Source organism: Periplaneta americana, chromosome 15, assembly GCF_040183065.1.
Source record: "Periplaneta americana isolate PAMFEO1 chromosome 15, P.americana_PAMFEO1_priV1, whole genome shotgun sequence".
Classification (NCBI taxonomy): Eukaryota; Metazoa; Arthropoda; class Insecta; order Blattodea; family Blattidae; genus Periplaneta; species Periplaneta americana.
Window position 1 is genome coordinate 66976550 of NC_091131.1, and position 17431 is coordinate 66993980.

A 17431-nucleotide genomic window follows, 5' to 3' on the forward strand; every position below is an offset into this window, starting at 1 on the left:
GACACAGGTAAATTATAATTTTTTCATACCAATCAGAAGAACATTTTTTTAAATCAAACAATTATGTCTCAGTGGCAATGAAATGAAACATGAGTTTTTTTACCTGCCACAATTAAGTAAAGACTTAGTTCGTGGTTATGGCCAGCAGAGGTAATTTTGACAAGAAATGAAAATGGAAATTCAGTAATTCTTATATTCCAGAAGAATTTTTATTTCAATTCCTCTTCTGAAGAAGTCATATTAAATATTTCAATCACTAACAAAAATCACAGCCCTTTGTTGGATTTTAAGCCATAAGCCATACAAATCTCATAATCTTTCACTGCAGTTAAAGTCATTGTTGTCACAGTCATCATCATCTAAATCAGGTGTACGCAGGGTTGTCTCAAGGGGTACGCATACCATTGATTACGTATGCAACAATGCTGACATATTTCCTTCATTATATTTGTTGATAATTATTGCATTATATTGTAGTTTCTTTTGCAATATTAACTCTTGCTTTTCCTTGTTTGAATAACATTTTACACAAATCATTACTATTATTATTGCAAAAGGTACTGTATAATAATAATAATAATAATTTAATTTTAGTACAACATCAATCATAGGCTTTTGTTAATTCTTATATAATTGCAATGCAGTTATGGTAGCAAAAAAGATTGAATACTAGTATTAGTATTTATTTATTTAACCTGGTAGAGATAAGGCCGTCAGGCCTTCTCTGCCCCTCTACCAGGGGATTACAACTATAATATGAACAATAAAATTACAATTAACATTAAATTTACTATTACAATTACAATAAAAATTAAAGTACGGCAAGATTACCTGATTAATGAAAGCTAGACATTTTATCATAGAAGTTAAGAACAAAGAATATTTTTGTATTTACTGAATTACAAATTAGCCTACAATAACAAAAATCTATAGTAATGAAATTACCGGATATTGAAATATTTTGTGATAGATTAAGAGAACTATTTACAAAAAACCATGTCTGAACGAGTCTCAATTACTGACCAAGTGCCTAGTAAGTTTGCGTTTGAATTCAATTTTATTTCGACAGTCCCTGATGCTAGCAGGTAACGAATTCCAGAGTCTTGGCAGGGCTATTGTAAAAGAGGATGAGTATGAGGAGGTGCGATCGGATGGTATTGTTAGTATTGTTTCATGGCGAGAGCGTGTGTACTGATCTAAATGACACGTGGAATCAACTGGTTGTTTCTCATCTATCAAAATATATTAATGTACCTTAATGGCCAGTGAGTTCTTGAACTCCTCCTTGATAAGCTCAGGATCGCCCTCTAATGTGCCATAGTAGTATGAGTCCAGGGGGATCTGCTCCTCAGGTGGCAGAGGTGGCACAGACTGCGGTGCCAGGGCAGCCCTTTTGGGTTCTGGAGTGTCTGTTTGTGGTACAAGTCGCTTGCGTCCCCGCTTGCCAGAAGGAGGAGGTGTGTCCACTGTGCGAATGCTCTGAGGCAGCATATCAATTGAGCTGACAGGTCCTGGTAGTGGTGGAGGGAGAGGCGCAGGAGGAGGCTGCAATGAGGAATCAATCATCAGCCACCGTTTCCCATTTTGACAAACTCACTACACCTGCACAAGCATACATACCACAGCAGTGCCATTTGCCATGATAGGTGTTTTGGGCGTGGGTGCTGTCTTCCATGCAGAGTACTGCCACAATTTGAATGGATTTGCTGCCACCCGGGATAGACGCGTTAATAAACTGTCCCCTGCAAGCACACAGATATATAGTATGATTTAATTACATTGTAAAACATTTTGAAGATTTAAATTTCAATTTTATATTCATACTATGGAGTCAGCTTGATGACCATTACCATGGGTCACCAATTGTTGCTGTCATTCCTGTCATCAACAATCAATTACCAAATATTACCACTGTTCCTACGAACTTAAATTGATTTATTATGAGATCATTTAAGTCACTTCAAACTGTATAGCTTTATAAAGTAATGTCAGTACCAAATATGCTATATGGAAGTGAGATATGGGTAATGACAGAAAGAGATAAGCAAATACTCCAAGCAAATGAAATGAAATGTTTAAGAGCAATATCAGGACATAGCAAAATAGAACAAAAAAATGAAGATATATATGTAACGAGTTGCAAATATTTAGTCTAAATGGCAATTAAAGGAATATAGAAGTGGATATCCACGTCCAGAGGATGGATCTTAACAGATTACAGTATAAAATGAAACCTACTTACCTATAAGGAGACGAAAAATCGTTGGACAGACCAAGATATGTAAATTGCTACAGGCAATAAACTGCCAAAGGTAAGAAGGATGATGATAATGAACTGTAAAACGTTATAAATATTATATTTGAGGTATGGGGGGGGGGGGAATCTAAGAGTCTCTGTCAAGATGTGAGAAAATTTAGAACACATAACAATTTAAGAGAAGGCTTATGTTCCATTCGTAATTACGGTACGAGAATTTAATGAGGTTTGAGAAAACTGGTTTTCGTTGCTGATAAGAAGAAATTTGGAAGATCAAAGGTAATCAATGATGCCATTGCTGAGGTGCTTCATACAAGTAATGAAGTAAATATAAATAATTATTATGGAATTAGTAAGGCATCTTCAATCTTCAAATGAGATATAGCAAGTCTGGAGAATTTTAAGAAAACATCTTAGTCTGAAAGAAAGTAACACTCATATGATTTTGCTTTATTTGTGCTTGCAAAGATTCAATTTAATAGGTAATCATTTGGTGGACAAAGTTTTCTGGACAGACAAAGCACACTTCCTTTTTAATGGTGGATTTAACACAAGTAATAGCAGAATTTGGTCTGAAAATGATCCCCAGGTTTCAATAAGACAATAATGGAATAATAGAGACTGTCACAGTAAACAGGGAGCAACCTTATACAACAGAACTTCGTTATCCTTAAACTGAGGAATCACGACCTGGGAAAAACAATTTTCATGCAAGATGAAGCACAGCCCCACATTTACACGGATTTTTGGCGACTGTGATATCAGTAGGCTCTTTCCAATAATAAGGGCTCTACATCTCCAGATTTCAATCCAGCTGACTTTTGATTGTGGAGTTGCCTCAAAGAATGAGCTTTCGTGGTACACCCAACAATCCTACAGCAACTGAATGATGCTACTTCCAAAGAAACTGGGACTATTCCAAGACATTATCTGCAAAATGTTTTGCATGGTGTCAGAGAAAGAATAGTGTTTGTTGACCAAGAGAACGGATGATAATATATTCCTAGTATTTTGTAAAAACCAAACTCCATCTTTTGCCCAACACAATGATGCTCCTGTTTCTTTCTAACTCAATATTATATTATGTTTAACACTTTGAAGTTTGAAGTGGTTTTTTAATGATCTTATACAGGGTATCTGATTCAAGTCATTCATAAACTGTTTTACGCATCACACACAACATGACTAGGGGTGGATACTTTTCGCCATTGAAATTCTCTAATTCACAGTGCTTGTATTTTAGTTTTAATAATGATTGAAAACATCTAAAATAATAAATAGATACAAGAGGGTTGACTGATTAATATATTGATTCATATGATGTGTTTGAGGAAAGGAACATCCATTTCTAATACGTGGATCTCTCAAGATAGTTCTTGGCTCTCAGCTATAGTAATGGGTTCTATGAATATTTCTACTGTCTGTGAGGGTTCAATTACCGGTTCTTCTTTTCTTACTCTTTAATTTCGAATTCTGATTCCAGGTGGTTCTAGAACGTTCTAGTTAAAACTACTTTAAAACGAAAATATGTAATCTATCGAAACATCGTATAAACCAGAATGTTCCACAGAAGTACCTGTAGAAGCTCGGATCCTGGATTCAGTAATCATTCACATTTCGAATCTCTGAAACTCGTGACAGCAAAAGTGAAAGATTAGCAACAGAAGAATTGAATGTAACATGTTCCAGTAAGCAGAATTCGTCAGTATGGTCCAACTCCATGTGGTTTTTCGTCAATCTGGTATATCGCAGACCATATGGTCTCTCATAGTCTGAAACCAACTTTTTCTGGTCTACTCATGTTGTGATGTTCACATGCTAGTGTCATTAGGAGTGACATATTCAAAATATCTTTAAATGAATGAACGGGTTGTGTTAAAATTCTATTCTTTAACGGTACTTTTTTTATTATGCCATTAGTTATTCTGAATGAAACAAAACAAATTAATCTGAGGGATCGAAAATAACTTACGAATTAAGAAACAATATCGGGACTATTAGAAGAGCAAATGACTCAATAAAACCCTGTTCAATGATAAACACGACTATAAGAAATGTTGGAGAGCCGAAAGAAAATAAATAATTAACAGACTAATTGCATATGGTTAACATAAAATTATAACACGAAGACATTCACATGGACGCTAATATACACTTCGGATTCCGCCTGTGAAACCATTAAATACCTCCCACATGTCTGGACTGATATTTGTGCTGCCTAAGAAAAAAATTAACAGCTTTAATCAGATATCCTGTACATTTATTAATATGCATTTAAGTCTCTTGAACTGTCTACAGAAATGTGATGACTCATTTTTGTAAATGGTATGTTGTTTCTATATAAATCTTGATCACACTTTATATTATGTGCATAGAAAGTTTTGTACAATTTGTCGCTCCCATATAGGAAAAATATGTGTATGATAATTAGAGAGCATGTTTGGGGTTTGTAAACCGCAAGGTTAACTGCAACATCGACTATAGGTATGACCAAGAGCAGCACGTAAGATAGTGCAGGGTACTGTCCTCTTCATACAGCAAGAACCACAACTAAACTTGGCGATACTGTTGTTTAAGCTACATATCTCTAGTGTTCTGTGAATGCACTTTAATAGTACATTATGCAACGAGCCTATAATGGTAGTAATTAAGACGCGAGTATGTTTGTTTATGAAACGATCGCAAGTGAGTTTCATAATTTTCATACGAGCGTCTTAATTACCATTATAGGCAAGTTTCATACGACTTTTTATGCTCGACCATATTTCTAACTTGAAATTATTCATAAGTATTCATGTTATGGTTATGTAAGTGAGGAGCGGAACTGACCTGAATTGTGAGATGTACGCAGACGCGAAAGTATTGATTTTTTCCGAATATCATTGACCTTGATATAATCTACATAATAACATGAACATTAGGCTTGTTATAACCTGGAAATTGATTTAGAATTGAAAAACGAGATGACAAATTGAATTTATTTGAATATTATTTACAATTAACACTAATTATTATAGTAACAGAACATAACCTTCTGCGACAGTATTGGATTTCCAGCCTCCATGACTTTTTGCTAATTGTCTTTTGATTGCATATCCGAGAATAATCGATACTTGCGGTTTTATAATGGTACAATGGTGATTTCTCATTGGCTGAACAACTGAATTATAATGAATAGGTGTACTTTAATGAGGTGCATTAAAGGGCTAATACCAGGTGTATAATTACTACATTTCGGCATGGTCGAGCATAAAATATTAAAGCACCTATTGCTTACATTTCACTTTAAGTTACTACATTTATTTACAATATGTACAATTCAGTGTGTTACAGCATTCATTGTATGTATGTATGTATGTATGTATGTATGTATGTATGTATGTATGTATGTATCCAGTGCCTACCCACTTCACTTTACGTGATTCGGGTTCCGCATATTGCGGATAGATGGCAGGACTGTGACCCATTTTTTAGTTGCACACCACTTCGGCAGGCCACACTGTATATGATGTGTATCTGTGGAGGTTATGTCTTGTTCTAGGGTGAGTGTAAGTGTTCGTGTAAGTGTAGTGTATGAAATGAGTGATGATGATGAAGATGAGGAAGGGAGAGGGGGAAACCTGGTGCCGGCACGTAGCCTAATCCTGCCGAATAGCACCAAGAGGGCTGCCAGGCTTAATATCCCCATCCGACAGGCAAATCACTATCAACAGTGATATATGTCTTCTCTTCATATGCACTGCGGAAAGATTTGGGATTTAACTCAGGCATATTGGTGCACAATCTAGTGATTAGAAGTTGTGCACCGCCATCTCTCCTAGTCCCGAGGTAGAAAGTTTACATGAAAATCTAAGAGAAGAAGTTAAAAAATATGCCAGCAAGTGTTTCAAGTATGGGAGTAAGCAAAGAACTGCCGAAGAATGGCAAATGCTACGAAATCACGTCTACTACCAGTGAGTTGTGAGCATAAAGTCAGTGTACTGAAGAGGCACAACTTCACCCACACTCATGACGTCATTAAAGCATTTTGTAGTAAACCTGCATTCTCTTAATACGCATCTCATTTGCGCTTTTTAATGATAACATGAGTACAATCTAAAAGATGAGGTGTGAACTAGAATTAGAGAATAAAATTATACAATAGTAATTGCATTTAGATATTTAGGAATCAAGCTGTCAAATTACATAAAACTAGTGGCTTGTGCAGCAAACGCTGCAAACTAAGTTCGTTAGACGTTCAAATAAAAATTTTTCAGATTTATTTTCAACGAAAAATACCAGACATTTTGAAAATTATTTGCTTCCATAATAATGAAACATATTACCTCTGAATGTTATTTTTATGCCAAATACTTTTTCTTGAACCTATCCACCATCAGTTTTTGAGTTTTAATGCGAAAACGTAAGTAAAAATGTCAGAACGATCAGTGGGGTTTTCATATGGGAGTAAAGCAATAGCTATTTCAGATCATTGTGGATTGTAGGTGAAAGTTAAAGAAAGTCAGGTTTGCTAAGCTTTCGAACAACAGACATAGCATCTTGGTGTACCTGCTGCATGTAGAGCTTGAAATGTAGAGGATAAAATCATTTTATCCTGCTAAGATATCTTGCTGAAATGATCGGGATACTACAAAATTTTCTAGGCCTCTTATTTCATCAGTAAGTAATACCGTCTTTCCTTAGGAACTGTAATTTTTGCGCTCTCTCGAGCCAATACTGAATCTACACCACACCGCCATTTAATATATGAAAAAGTCCCAAGCCACTTGATTAATAACTATAAAATATTTTATTTTTAATAATAATAATATTATTATCTTATGCAAGTTTTGTAGTTTATATATTAACATCATGGCATTAACTATAATAATAATAATTCATTTTAATGGTAATAATGTCATCAAACCACCTCTAGTTTCGTAGATTTTAATATCCAATACCAGCTGTACTCAGAAAATTACACACCGCAGAATCAGATCTGTAAATAATTTTTAGTAAGTCTTGAAGCTTTTCATAACCAATTGAATTTGAACTCCAAATTTAATATGTCAGCAATCCTGCAGGTCACGGCCTTCGTGTAAAAGCCTATTGTTTGTTGTTGTGTGTGTTTTGTTTTATTTTGAAATGCAATTAGTTCTCAGAACTGACGAAAGATGGATTTTGGAAAATAGGAAAATTATGTAGGAAAACTGACATTTCACTGAAAACTACTATTTTTCTGCAAAAGGGTATCTGTCAGATACAGGGGTGAGAGCCATTAATCCTTCCCATTGAAGGCTTTAATGAACCAACCTGGACAAATACCCAATGTCCCATCCCTACCTTCCCGTGGTGCAGCTGTTAGTAAGCATAATTTTACGAGCTGAACTAAAGGGAGGGGCTACTCATCCATTAGCACTGGTCAGCTTGATGAGTTATTGACTGAATTTGGTATAATTTTCCTCTATCCAATACCTAATTCCCTCTTTACCCTTTCCTATCCAGTCCTCTGACTGAACTCTTACTTTCTTCGACCCCGATGGCATTAGAGCATTCGAGGCCTAGGGGTTCATTTCCCTTTCCTTCCTTCTCTTTCTACTTTTCTGTTCCTAGTGCTGACCTGCTATGGCACTAAAATCGTCCTCCAGTGGCTTAAGGAGGGAAAGCTGGTAATCAACAAGATCTCCCAGCTAGGTCCAATGGACCCGTCGACCAACAGCAGGTGTGGTCCTCCAGACATTCTGGGGGTTGTGTGTGAATGAAGTAGCCACCAAAATGTTAAAATACGGTGTTCACTTAAATCGGCTACAACTTGCCATTTAACTCAACTCAAACCAAGAAATGGATTCGGAACACCTCAAAATCTGTGCTTCAGTGGCTGGTCATGATAATATCTTTGAAAAATATTGGAGTGCAAGAGGTCAAACGCCTGGCATTAGAAAACAACAACAACATTTTTGTAAATGGGAAAAGCTTTACAACCTAAGATGACGACGAACAAGTACTGTATTTCTATACAATATGCAATAAAATGTATCTGGTGCACACATTTCAATATCTGGGGGTAGAATAACACAGTTTCCTAAAACATACGAAAATTTATCATACAATAATTATAGCAATGCAGTATGTAGAACTTCATTCACTAATGGCATGCATTTTCTTTGAATAACAGTACTTTTCATGGAACACCATGAAAACAATGCCTATTCACCATTTCTCAACAACATAAGCTACAGTACAAGACAGAATATATCAGAAATTCACATGCTTTATCTTTTATTGTGTTCCCATAAAAGAATATAAAGTCATAATTTATAATAGTTTGTTCATGAATTTATATTAAATAACTCTACTTTGTGTTTATGAAACTTGATATTAAATGGTTTCATTAAAACCTATAAATAAGGTCCATGCTAGATAAAAAATTTTTAAGTTGAATAATTTCAAGGGAAAAATTGTTCCTTTACCAGAGGTACATTCAACCAGAGGTCCCGGGATCGATACCCGGCACCAGAACAATTTTTCCCTTGAAATTATTCAAATCTGCTTTACAGGGAGCTTCACCTGAAAGACTATATTTGCATAATTTTAAGTTAATCAGACTACTTGCAACGAAAAATACTGTGATTAATAACTGTGCTTGGACATCAAATGGGAAAGCAGAACTCGTAGATTATGCTCCTAGATTACATTATATTTGAAATGAGGAATAAGTCTCCACATGCAACAGACTGTTGACCCCAGTTCTGCTTTTTCAATAAGTTTTAATACAGATAATTACGTTATTTAACAAATCAATTTAAATATTAGGGTGCACTTTTATCATGTATTAATAATGAAAATGATCGTGAAATACAAAATACGGAAAAATGTATACAGGGTGATTCACGAGGATTTACCGTCACTTACGGAGCTCATTTCCAAAGACATTCTGAGCAAAAAAAGTCATATAAACATGTGTCCTAATCTCAATATTTTCAGAGCTACACTAATTTGAAATTGTTTGCAAAATACCACTATTTTTTAGTTTTAAGGGTAAAAGAATATTACAGATAAAGAATGAACTATTCAGGAGTATCATTTCTTTAATTAGCCAGTATTCTGAAGCTAAAAATGTGTTATGAATTCCAAAGTTGCTTCGTACAGATTCCCCCCCCCCACCCCCAATTTTTAACTGCGAAATTACATTTTCTTATGCATTTATCAATAATTTTTAGTTAAAAATTAAAACACAAAATCTGTACAAAGCAATTAACAACATATTTTTAGCTTCAGAACACTAGTCAAATAAAGAAATGATACTTCTGAATAGTTCATTCTCTATTTGTAATATATTTTTACCCTTAAAACTAAAGAAAAATACGTATTTTACTAACAAATTAAAATCAGTGTAATTCTGAAAATATTGAGATTGAGACACACGTTTATAGGACATTTCTTGCTTAGAATGTCTTCAGAAGTAAGCTCGGGAAGTGACGGTAAATCCTCATGAAACACCCTATATAAATAGTGACAGAAAATAAGACAGTGCCTACACCAAAATTACATGAAGGGGACCAAACAAGAGCAATAAATAAAGACAAAACTATTCTACACAAATCAAATAAATTTTAACAATTGTCGCAAAATTGAGTGGGGGAGAGGAAGAGGCATGAAACATACACTGAAGGAAGATAAAAACCTTAGAAAAATAATAGCTCATAGACAATATAGGCATACTGTTCTAATGTGCCAACGAAAACTTCAAGACTAGTTCAACAATAATTATAAACTTGCACAGCATGGCCTGCCAAAGTGGTGTGCAACTTGAAAAATGGGTCACAATCCTGCCATCTTTCTGCAATATGTAGAACCTGAATCACGCAAATAAAGTGGGTAGGCATTGGATACACATACATAATTTAAAAACCATAAGTCAATGCGAGAAAAGGGGAAAAACACCAAAGAAATGTTCGATTGAAGAAATATAGATTGCTTCAGGCAACATATGCATAATGTGTGGTGATAATGGTGAAGGCAGTAGTGATTGTGGTGGTGGTGGTGAAGGCAGTAGTGATTGTGGTGGTGGTGGTGATGATGATGATGATTATGATGATGATGATGATAATAATAATAATAATAATAATCGTCATCATCATCCTGCCAAGTGTCAGGCTTATTTATCACAAGAATAATAAAGAGAGAGAGAGACTCAAATGCTTATCTATTTATTAACATACTGATGAATAACACAATTAATTAAATCTCACCAGTCTCAAGCTTCGTTTGCTCAGCCATGTGGGCAACGATGTTGTCAAAGGCCTGTGATGCAACAGGTCCCCACCGTTCACGCCATACCAGCTCATCCAGAAACTGCTGAATGATCTGACGACTTAGTAGCGAAAGTGTATTCTGGAACATGCGAGGCACAATGCGACGCAGGTACTCCATCACATTCTGGTTGCTGTACTTGTTCTGGGGAGCAGGTGCATCACTGATGGACACCTGGTACACCGAGCTGAAGCCCATGTTATGTAGCGTGCCCTTGTCCACCGTGAAATCAGTCAGGATGATGCTGTCCTTATCCACCCACTGTTCCAAAGGCTCCAAGATCTTCACAAAGCGCCGCTTGTAGTTCCGCTCCCCCTCCTGCTTCAAGAGCACTACCAATCAACAACAATATTCGAGAAACAATGACCAGCACCATACAATCAGAAACACTCCCAAAATACAATACCCACCAAAAAATCAGTAGTACTTACTAAATGCTATGTCATCACCTGACAAGCAACAACAACATTCTCAAAATATGACTACCAATATCATATAATAAATAACTGAGATTTCAGTCACGCAATAGCAAGCACTAAATTAAACACTGAGGCCACCATCAAGAGGGCTGAAGAAGTACATCAGAAAAATAACCAAATGAAGAACAGAATTAAGTACAATGAAACCCTGATAAATACACGCCTGTTTGTTATGCTATCCCTCATTGTATGCTCTCTTCGTCCAGTCCCTTGACATCCCTATATAAAACCACATAAAATCCACCACTTAATAACTCATCATCCTGTTTAATACACTCGTTCATCTGCTGAAAATTCTAAAATATCATACTTCAAAGGATACCGAGAAAATTTTCCTGGACTTCTACATTTACTGCTAGCACCTGCATATTCAACAATTTATATTAAAGAAGTCTTTATTTGGTGAATACAATAGACTGGAATGCGACCCTTGAGTACCTGTACCTGCAAGACTACTGTGTTCAGAGCCTGTCCTTGCTGGCAGTTTTAAATCGCATTGTCAGTAATGACTAGATGAAGAGGAAGTGGTAGACATTCTAAATCTTTCTCACAACGAAGCCCTTGCCACAGTGTCTGTGTTTCGTAGATTCATTAATGTTTCTAGTAGTCAAATTACTGATGTCACTTCCGATTTAAATCGTGTGGAAAATGCAATTATTCATAGTAATGAATTACAATTTTTGACTTTTTAAATAAAGGGGCACTTTAACTGATAAGACAGTGTATTTGTTCTGTTATTTTCTGAAAGGAAAGAAAATAAAATAACCTTTTATCCACATAATTACATTATTTAATCCTTAAATTTCTTCAACAAATGTTTATGTTGATTTATACTTTTGTGTTAAAATTTTAAAAATCTAAAAATGATCTACTCTCGCTAATACAGTATGTTGCCCCGTTTAATACGTTATTTTTATGTGTTCCCTTGAAGAGCGTCTTACAGAGGTTTCACTGTATTTAGAACTTAACCAGATGATGATTTTTTTTTTAATTGTGGTTTATTTAACGAACCTCGCAACTGCTAAGGTTATATCAGCATCGCCGGTGAGTCGGAATTTTGTCCCATAGGAGTTCTTTTACATGTAAAACTACTGACATGAGCCTGTAGCATTTAAGCAAACTTAAATACCATCAACCTGGGACAGGAAAAAACCTGCAACCTCGGGCACAGAAGGCACTCTACCAACTGCGCCACCCAGGCCGACCAGATGAAGAATTTGATAATTTTCGGACTAAAAGAAGAGATAGTCGTGAACACAGAGTGAAACATATGATTCAGTTTACGTGTGTTGGAGCTACTTAATTTATATGTTAATGAAGGTCACACAGAGGCAGCATAGAGACTAGGTAAAGGCAGAAATCATCCAATTCTAGTAATATTCCTTAGCATTAGAACGAAGAAGTAATTATGAATAAAATGAAGAATCTGAAGGGAACAGGAATAAGAAATGAGCAAGGTTATAGTTACGAAACGAGAAGTAGAAAAAAATTACTATTACCATTCCTAAGAGAGGCAATGACTAAAGGGAATTTTGGTATAAGGAACAATGATATTGTTCAATAGAAGTCAATAGGAAGACATATGACTTGGAATACTGTCAAAAGAATTTTGAACATCTTGAGTTTTGGATAAGAAATCATTCGAGGAGAGGAAGGGAAATGTCATCAGAAGCATGGAATAAAGATGACTGACCAAAAATGAATGGAATGGCTAATTTTGGAGACATTGATCGTGAGACAACACAGCAAAACTGAGTTTAATGATCAGAGTGAAAGAATGTACAACAGATAGAAAGAGATAGGAGTCAGTAATTATGACAAGAAGACAGGAGAGAGGGTAAAGAACTTTCAAGGATACAGTAATATATGAGCAGAGGTAATGAGGGAAGAGATTAGCTGTGCACAGAACTTCAAAATCAAAGTTGTAGCCCTTCCTTCAGCACGTTAAACATTCCAGTGCTTCAGTTCTGGAAGAAAACGAACATAAAAGAGGATATCTTCTTCATAAACAATGCATGGAACATGATTAAATGCGAGGATATTATATAATCATGGAGGAAGCTTTACTTCATTGAGATATTTGAAGACGAATTTCAAGGGTTTGAAGAGAATTACAACAGTGGAATAATAAAAGAAGCTATTAAAACGTTGGTGGAGGAAAATGGCGAAATATTTCGATGTGGATGCAGAAAACATTAATCAGTGCTAGGATATAGACTTGATGCTTTCTGAACATGAAATTAAAAGTGATGATGACATTATTGCTGACTCTGCCTTTGTGACAATGACAATAGTGGCGAGAACAAAGAGATAGTGCCTGAATAGCATGTTCCACTACAAATTGCGCTTGAATCAGCTAAGACCCTCATGAGGTTTTTGAAGCAAGAAAATGACACTTGATTTCCGAACATTGTTTTACTTCAGAGAATTAGAATGGAGATCAGAAAAAAATTGCTAATAGTAAAGTTCACAAAAAAGGAAAGACTTAAAAAAAAAAAAAAAAAAAAAAAACACTAAAATAAGATAAGAGAAAGCAGAATGGATTACACAAACCTTTTTCAGTTAATATTTTTTTACACTTCTCTTCATTATGATAAATAAAATCGAGGTTCTACTGTACAGAAATGTGTGACATTAAATATCATATCTTATATCATAATAATAAAAAACATTGCGAAAATACAATGACTCACCACATAACTAATAATAACACTTCCAAAACAGTATGTGCACAATCATTTCCAAAACACAATTAGCACCATCAAAAATGCTTCCAAAACACAGTAAAATTACCACACACACTTCTGAAGCACTTCGACTACCACTGTACAATACGAACCCTGCTATACAATTAATAGCAGTACTGCCAAATTACAATGTCTCTCAAGACACAACATTCTCAAAATACAATAAAGACCATCATACAACCAAAAACCTTCCCAAAATATATTCAGCACCACTACATTATAAAGTATTGTATAATCCCCACAACAAAAAACAGCATTATTAAAACGTTTATGACAAAATTCCAAAAACACAACCAACATCACTACACAGTCAATAATATGCTCCACAAACGCTCAGCATCATTACAATCAATAATATTTCCCTGTAAAATTAATTCATAAAACATATCAGCATGAGTAAATAAATGAATAAATAAATAAAGTATACTAAGTATCCAAAAAATAATGTAAATAAACTAGTAAAGTTTGATGAAATGGCTTGTGTTAATACGTACTTCCTAACTTCCACTGCAATCAGTATTTGAGACACTAACTCAAGAAAGTAAATCACGCAAAAAAAAAAACCTTCACTTTTTTTTTTTTTGGCCATTCCTATTAGTCAGTCACTGCAACTTACCTGGAGTGGTTCCACAGCACGCAGACGTATCAACTTATTCTCTGGGTCCATAACCCCCAATACCTCCACCTTCACTTGACGCATGTTGCCATCCTGCGATGTTGTGCCTAGACTTATAACACCCACCTGAAAAAAAAAAGTTCAACGCTTTTAAAAATCATGGGTCTTCATCATGTACTAGAATTTATCAACTACCAGTTCAGTATAAATGAGAAGTCAACTTGGCAAAATCTACTACGTCATAACCAGCAATATAAGTATAGCAGACGCAACAGTTGTCTGCTTGATAATTTGCTTCATTTTCATTCTCCTCATCTTAACAGCATTTTATGGCAATTATTGAAACACACTCGTTCTGAAATAAGACATGTCTCCATTTAACTATGCACAGTGGCTATAAAATAATCAAAATGTCTCGTGTAAGTCTCTAATAAATGAAGTCGAATTGAAGTTATGATTTTTCAAAATTGGAGTTCTGTAAATTATATATTTTTTGTTTATTTCCAAGCACATTCACAAAGCAATATAACCGAAAAATACAGTTTACTATATCAATTGCGAATATTTCACCAATAAAAATTTAGGGGGGAAAACACGAGAGAAAAAAAAAAAGCATGCACGCGCACGCACGTACGCACACACAAAAAAGAAACTAGTACTTCATAGTTTGGAGACTGTTATGATTGTTTTGATGCACAACTGGAAAGAATGGGAATTGTCACAGGAAACAGATGGGCAGGTAACAGGTCTAGGGAAGTAGGACGAGGTGATTTAGTCAAATTATACTAGGAAACATGCGGACTAACGATGTACAGCTTTAGACCAAAAAAAGAAAAAAAGAAAGGCCTCCAAATTCTAAGTCCCCTTTAGACAGCTTCACTCAAATTCATGGATTCCATTTTGAAATGCTTAAGTTCCTTCTGTTTTCTTCTCTCTCTCTCTCTGAAGGCATTTGTGTTATAATATATTAAAAACTAATGACAATTTTTGTCAATATTAAGAGACAAATACATATTACAAATGGAACAGTTTTCCTTGTAATATAAACCATTTATGGTAACGAAATTCTTTTCCTTAAGAGTAGTAATGCAATAATTACATAAAAGCATAATGTCGCCGTGCCACCAAAATCTGTTATGTGTTTTTAAAATGATTTTGCAGAAGAAATAAAACAGCATTGTCACTTTTAAATCCCTTGATTTTCAAAGCTACTTTCTGTATAATTTCAATCAATAGGAGAAAAATGATGAAATTATACCGAATGCGGCTTTGAAAATCAAGGGAATTAAAAGTGACAATGCTTTTTTTCTTCCTCCAGCAAAATCATTTTAAAAACACATAGTAGATTTTAGAGGCGCAGTGACGATAAGTGCAATTGGCCATATAAATACTTTTCTCCTAAAATAAAAATAAATCTTTCTTGGAAAAAAACAAAAACCAAAGAATACATATAACCATTTAATATTAGGTATGCTGTCCCAGTGCTTCTATTACAGCCTGTAACCTTTGTGGTATAGGTTGTTGATGACGAAGTATTGTATACTATTACAGGCATTCTCAATATTTTCTAAGATGGCATCCTCTGTGGTTGGCTGACGATATTTCTGCGTAATTTTCATGATCCTCTTTACCTCTTTCCATATATTTTCTGTTGGGTTTATATGTGGCAAGTCTATCAGTCTGATATCTAGTTTCTCCGAAAACCAGTTCATCACCCCAGGAAAGGTGTACACATGATGATTATCATCCTGAAATAGAATCATTTCATCCTCAGGACAGGATACATCATCCTCATAGAGGCAATCACGACATGCTCCAACATACTATGCATAGCATGGCATTCAGACGCCTGTCAAGCCTCCACAGAACACCTAGACAGTCACTGGAATCCACCTTCAACATGCCACAGATACAAGGTCATTGCTGTAGAATGTTGCCCTGTATTTAGGATTGTATCGACGATAGACTATTTGTCACCATGCAGAGTCAAATGTAATCTTGTCTGAAAATATTGCTTTTTCCTGTCCCGATTAACATTTTCCTCTGCAAAAGCAAGGCAGAACAATCTATGAGTGTTAGTGACATAACTTTTACTGTTGCCAATCTAGGAAAGCAGCCTAACCCCACAAACGCCTTAAGGCTGTGCAGGACAATCCAGGAACCTGGGCATTTACTCTAATTGCTAATTGCAGATGCAGATGGGAACAGATTGCTTTCGCTTCTGCAGTCAAAGCAACGTCCTCTGCTGTGCAGGAATTGACATATATATCCTTCCAGAACTTGCTGTATGGTGTTCAATTCCTGCCCTGGATAATCTCATCGAATGTCATGCTGTGGAATCAGATACTCCAAGTAACCTACCTGCATCCTTCATGAGTGAAAGAAGAGCTGTTTACAAGCATTATACTATGTGCTTGGTCACCCAATACCCCTCAGAATGACGAGAACAGTTCATTTCTGTCTTTCCTTCTGTTGCAGTTAATGCATGTGCAACACTCCTTTATCACGTATTTATAATTAAAACAGTACTACCAAATTAAAATAGATGTGTTGTATGTAACAAAACGAAGCACTCAAGATAAAAATAGGAAGAAAAACACACTTGGGTTAGCTCTGACATTATCTTTAAAATGTCACACACACACACACACACACACAAACAGTTACATCTGTTACAGTTACAACCCAGTCTCTCGCATAAACATTACAAGCTAGTGAGCTATTAAGGTCAGTCTTATATCAGATACATCTGTTCGCACACCTCAGTCAATGCTTCCATTTAGTGTGTTTGGTATCATCAGTTGTTATGTTTTTATAATAAATGAAGTTATTTTTGATTTGTAAAACGACAATTTTATTGGCATAAGACATAAAAATGAGAATGCAGAGGTGCCAATCTTTGAAGTGGGTTATCCGTAATCCCATCTTATTCATTCTTCTTTCGAAAGTGAGATCTGAACCATATGATATTATCTGCGAAAAACATTCTTCGTTACATGTTTTGCATCTGACAGCTGCTTTTCTGCAAATTTCTTCTTAA

The 17431-nt window shown here is 35.3% G+C and overlaps 1 protein-coding gene across 7 annotated transcripts in view; it reads right to left on the minus strand.

Annotated features, from left to right (window-relative positions):
* LOC138715072 (uncharacterized) overlaps window positions 1-17431 on the minus strand; it is a 91199-nt gene that overhangs the window by 20696 nt on the left and 53072 nt on the right. For 6 of the 7 annotated variants that reach the window (XM_069847559.1, XM_069847563.1, XM_069847561.1 and 3 more), the window contains 4 exons: window positions 14392-14517; window positions 10489-10870; window positions 1621-1742; window positions 1255-1545 (listed from right to left, as the gene is read on the minus strand). In XM_069847559.1, the coding sequence (XP_069703660.1) occupies window positions 1255-1545; window positions 1621-1742; window positions 10489-10870; window positions 14392-14517 (921 nt within the window). The remainder of the gene's footprint in view (window positions 1-1254; window positions 1546-1620; window positions 1743-10488; window positions 10871-14391; window positions 14518-17431) is intronic. The other variant, XM_069847560.1, reaches the window with a different exon arrangement.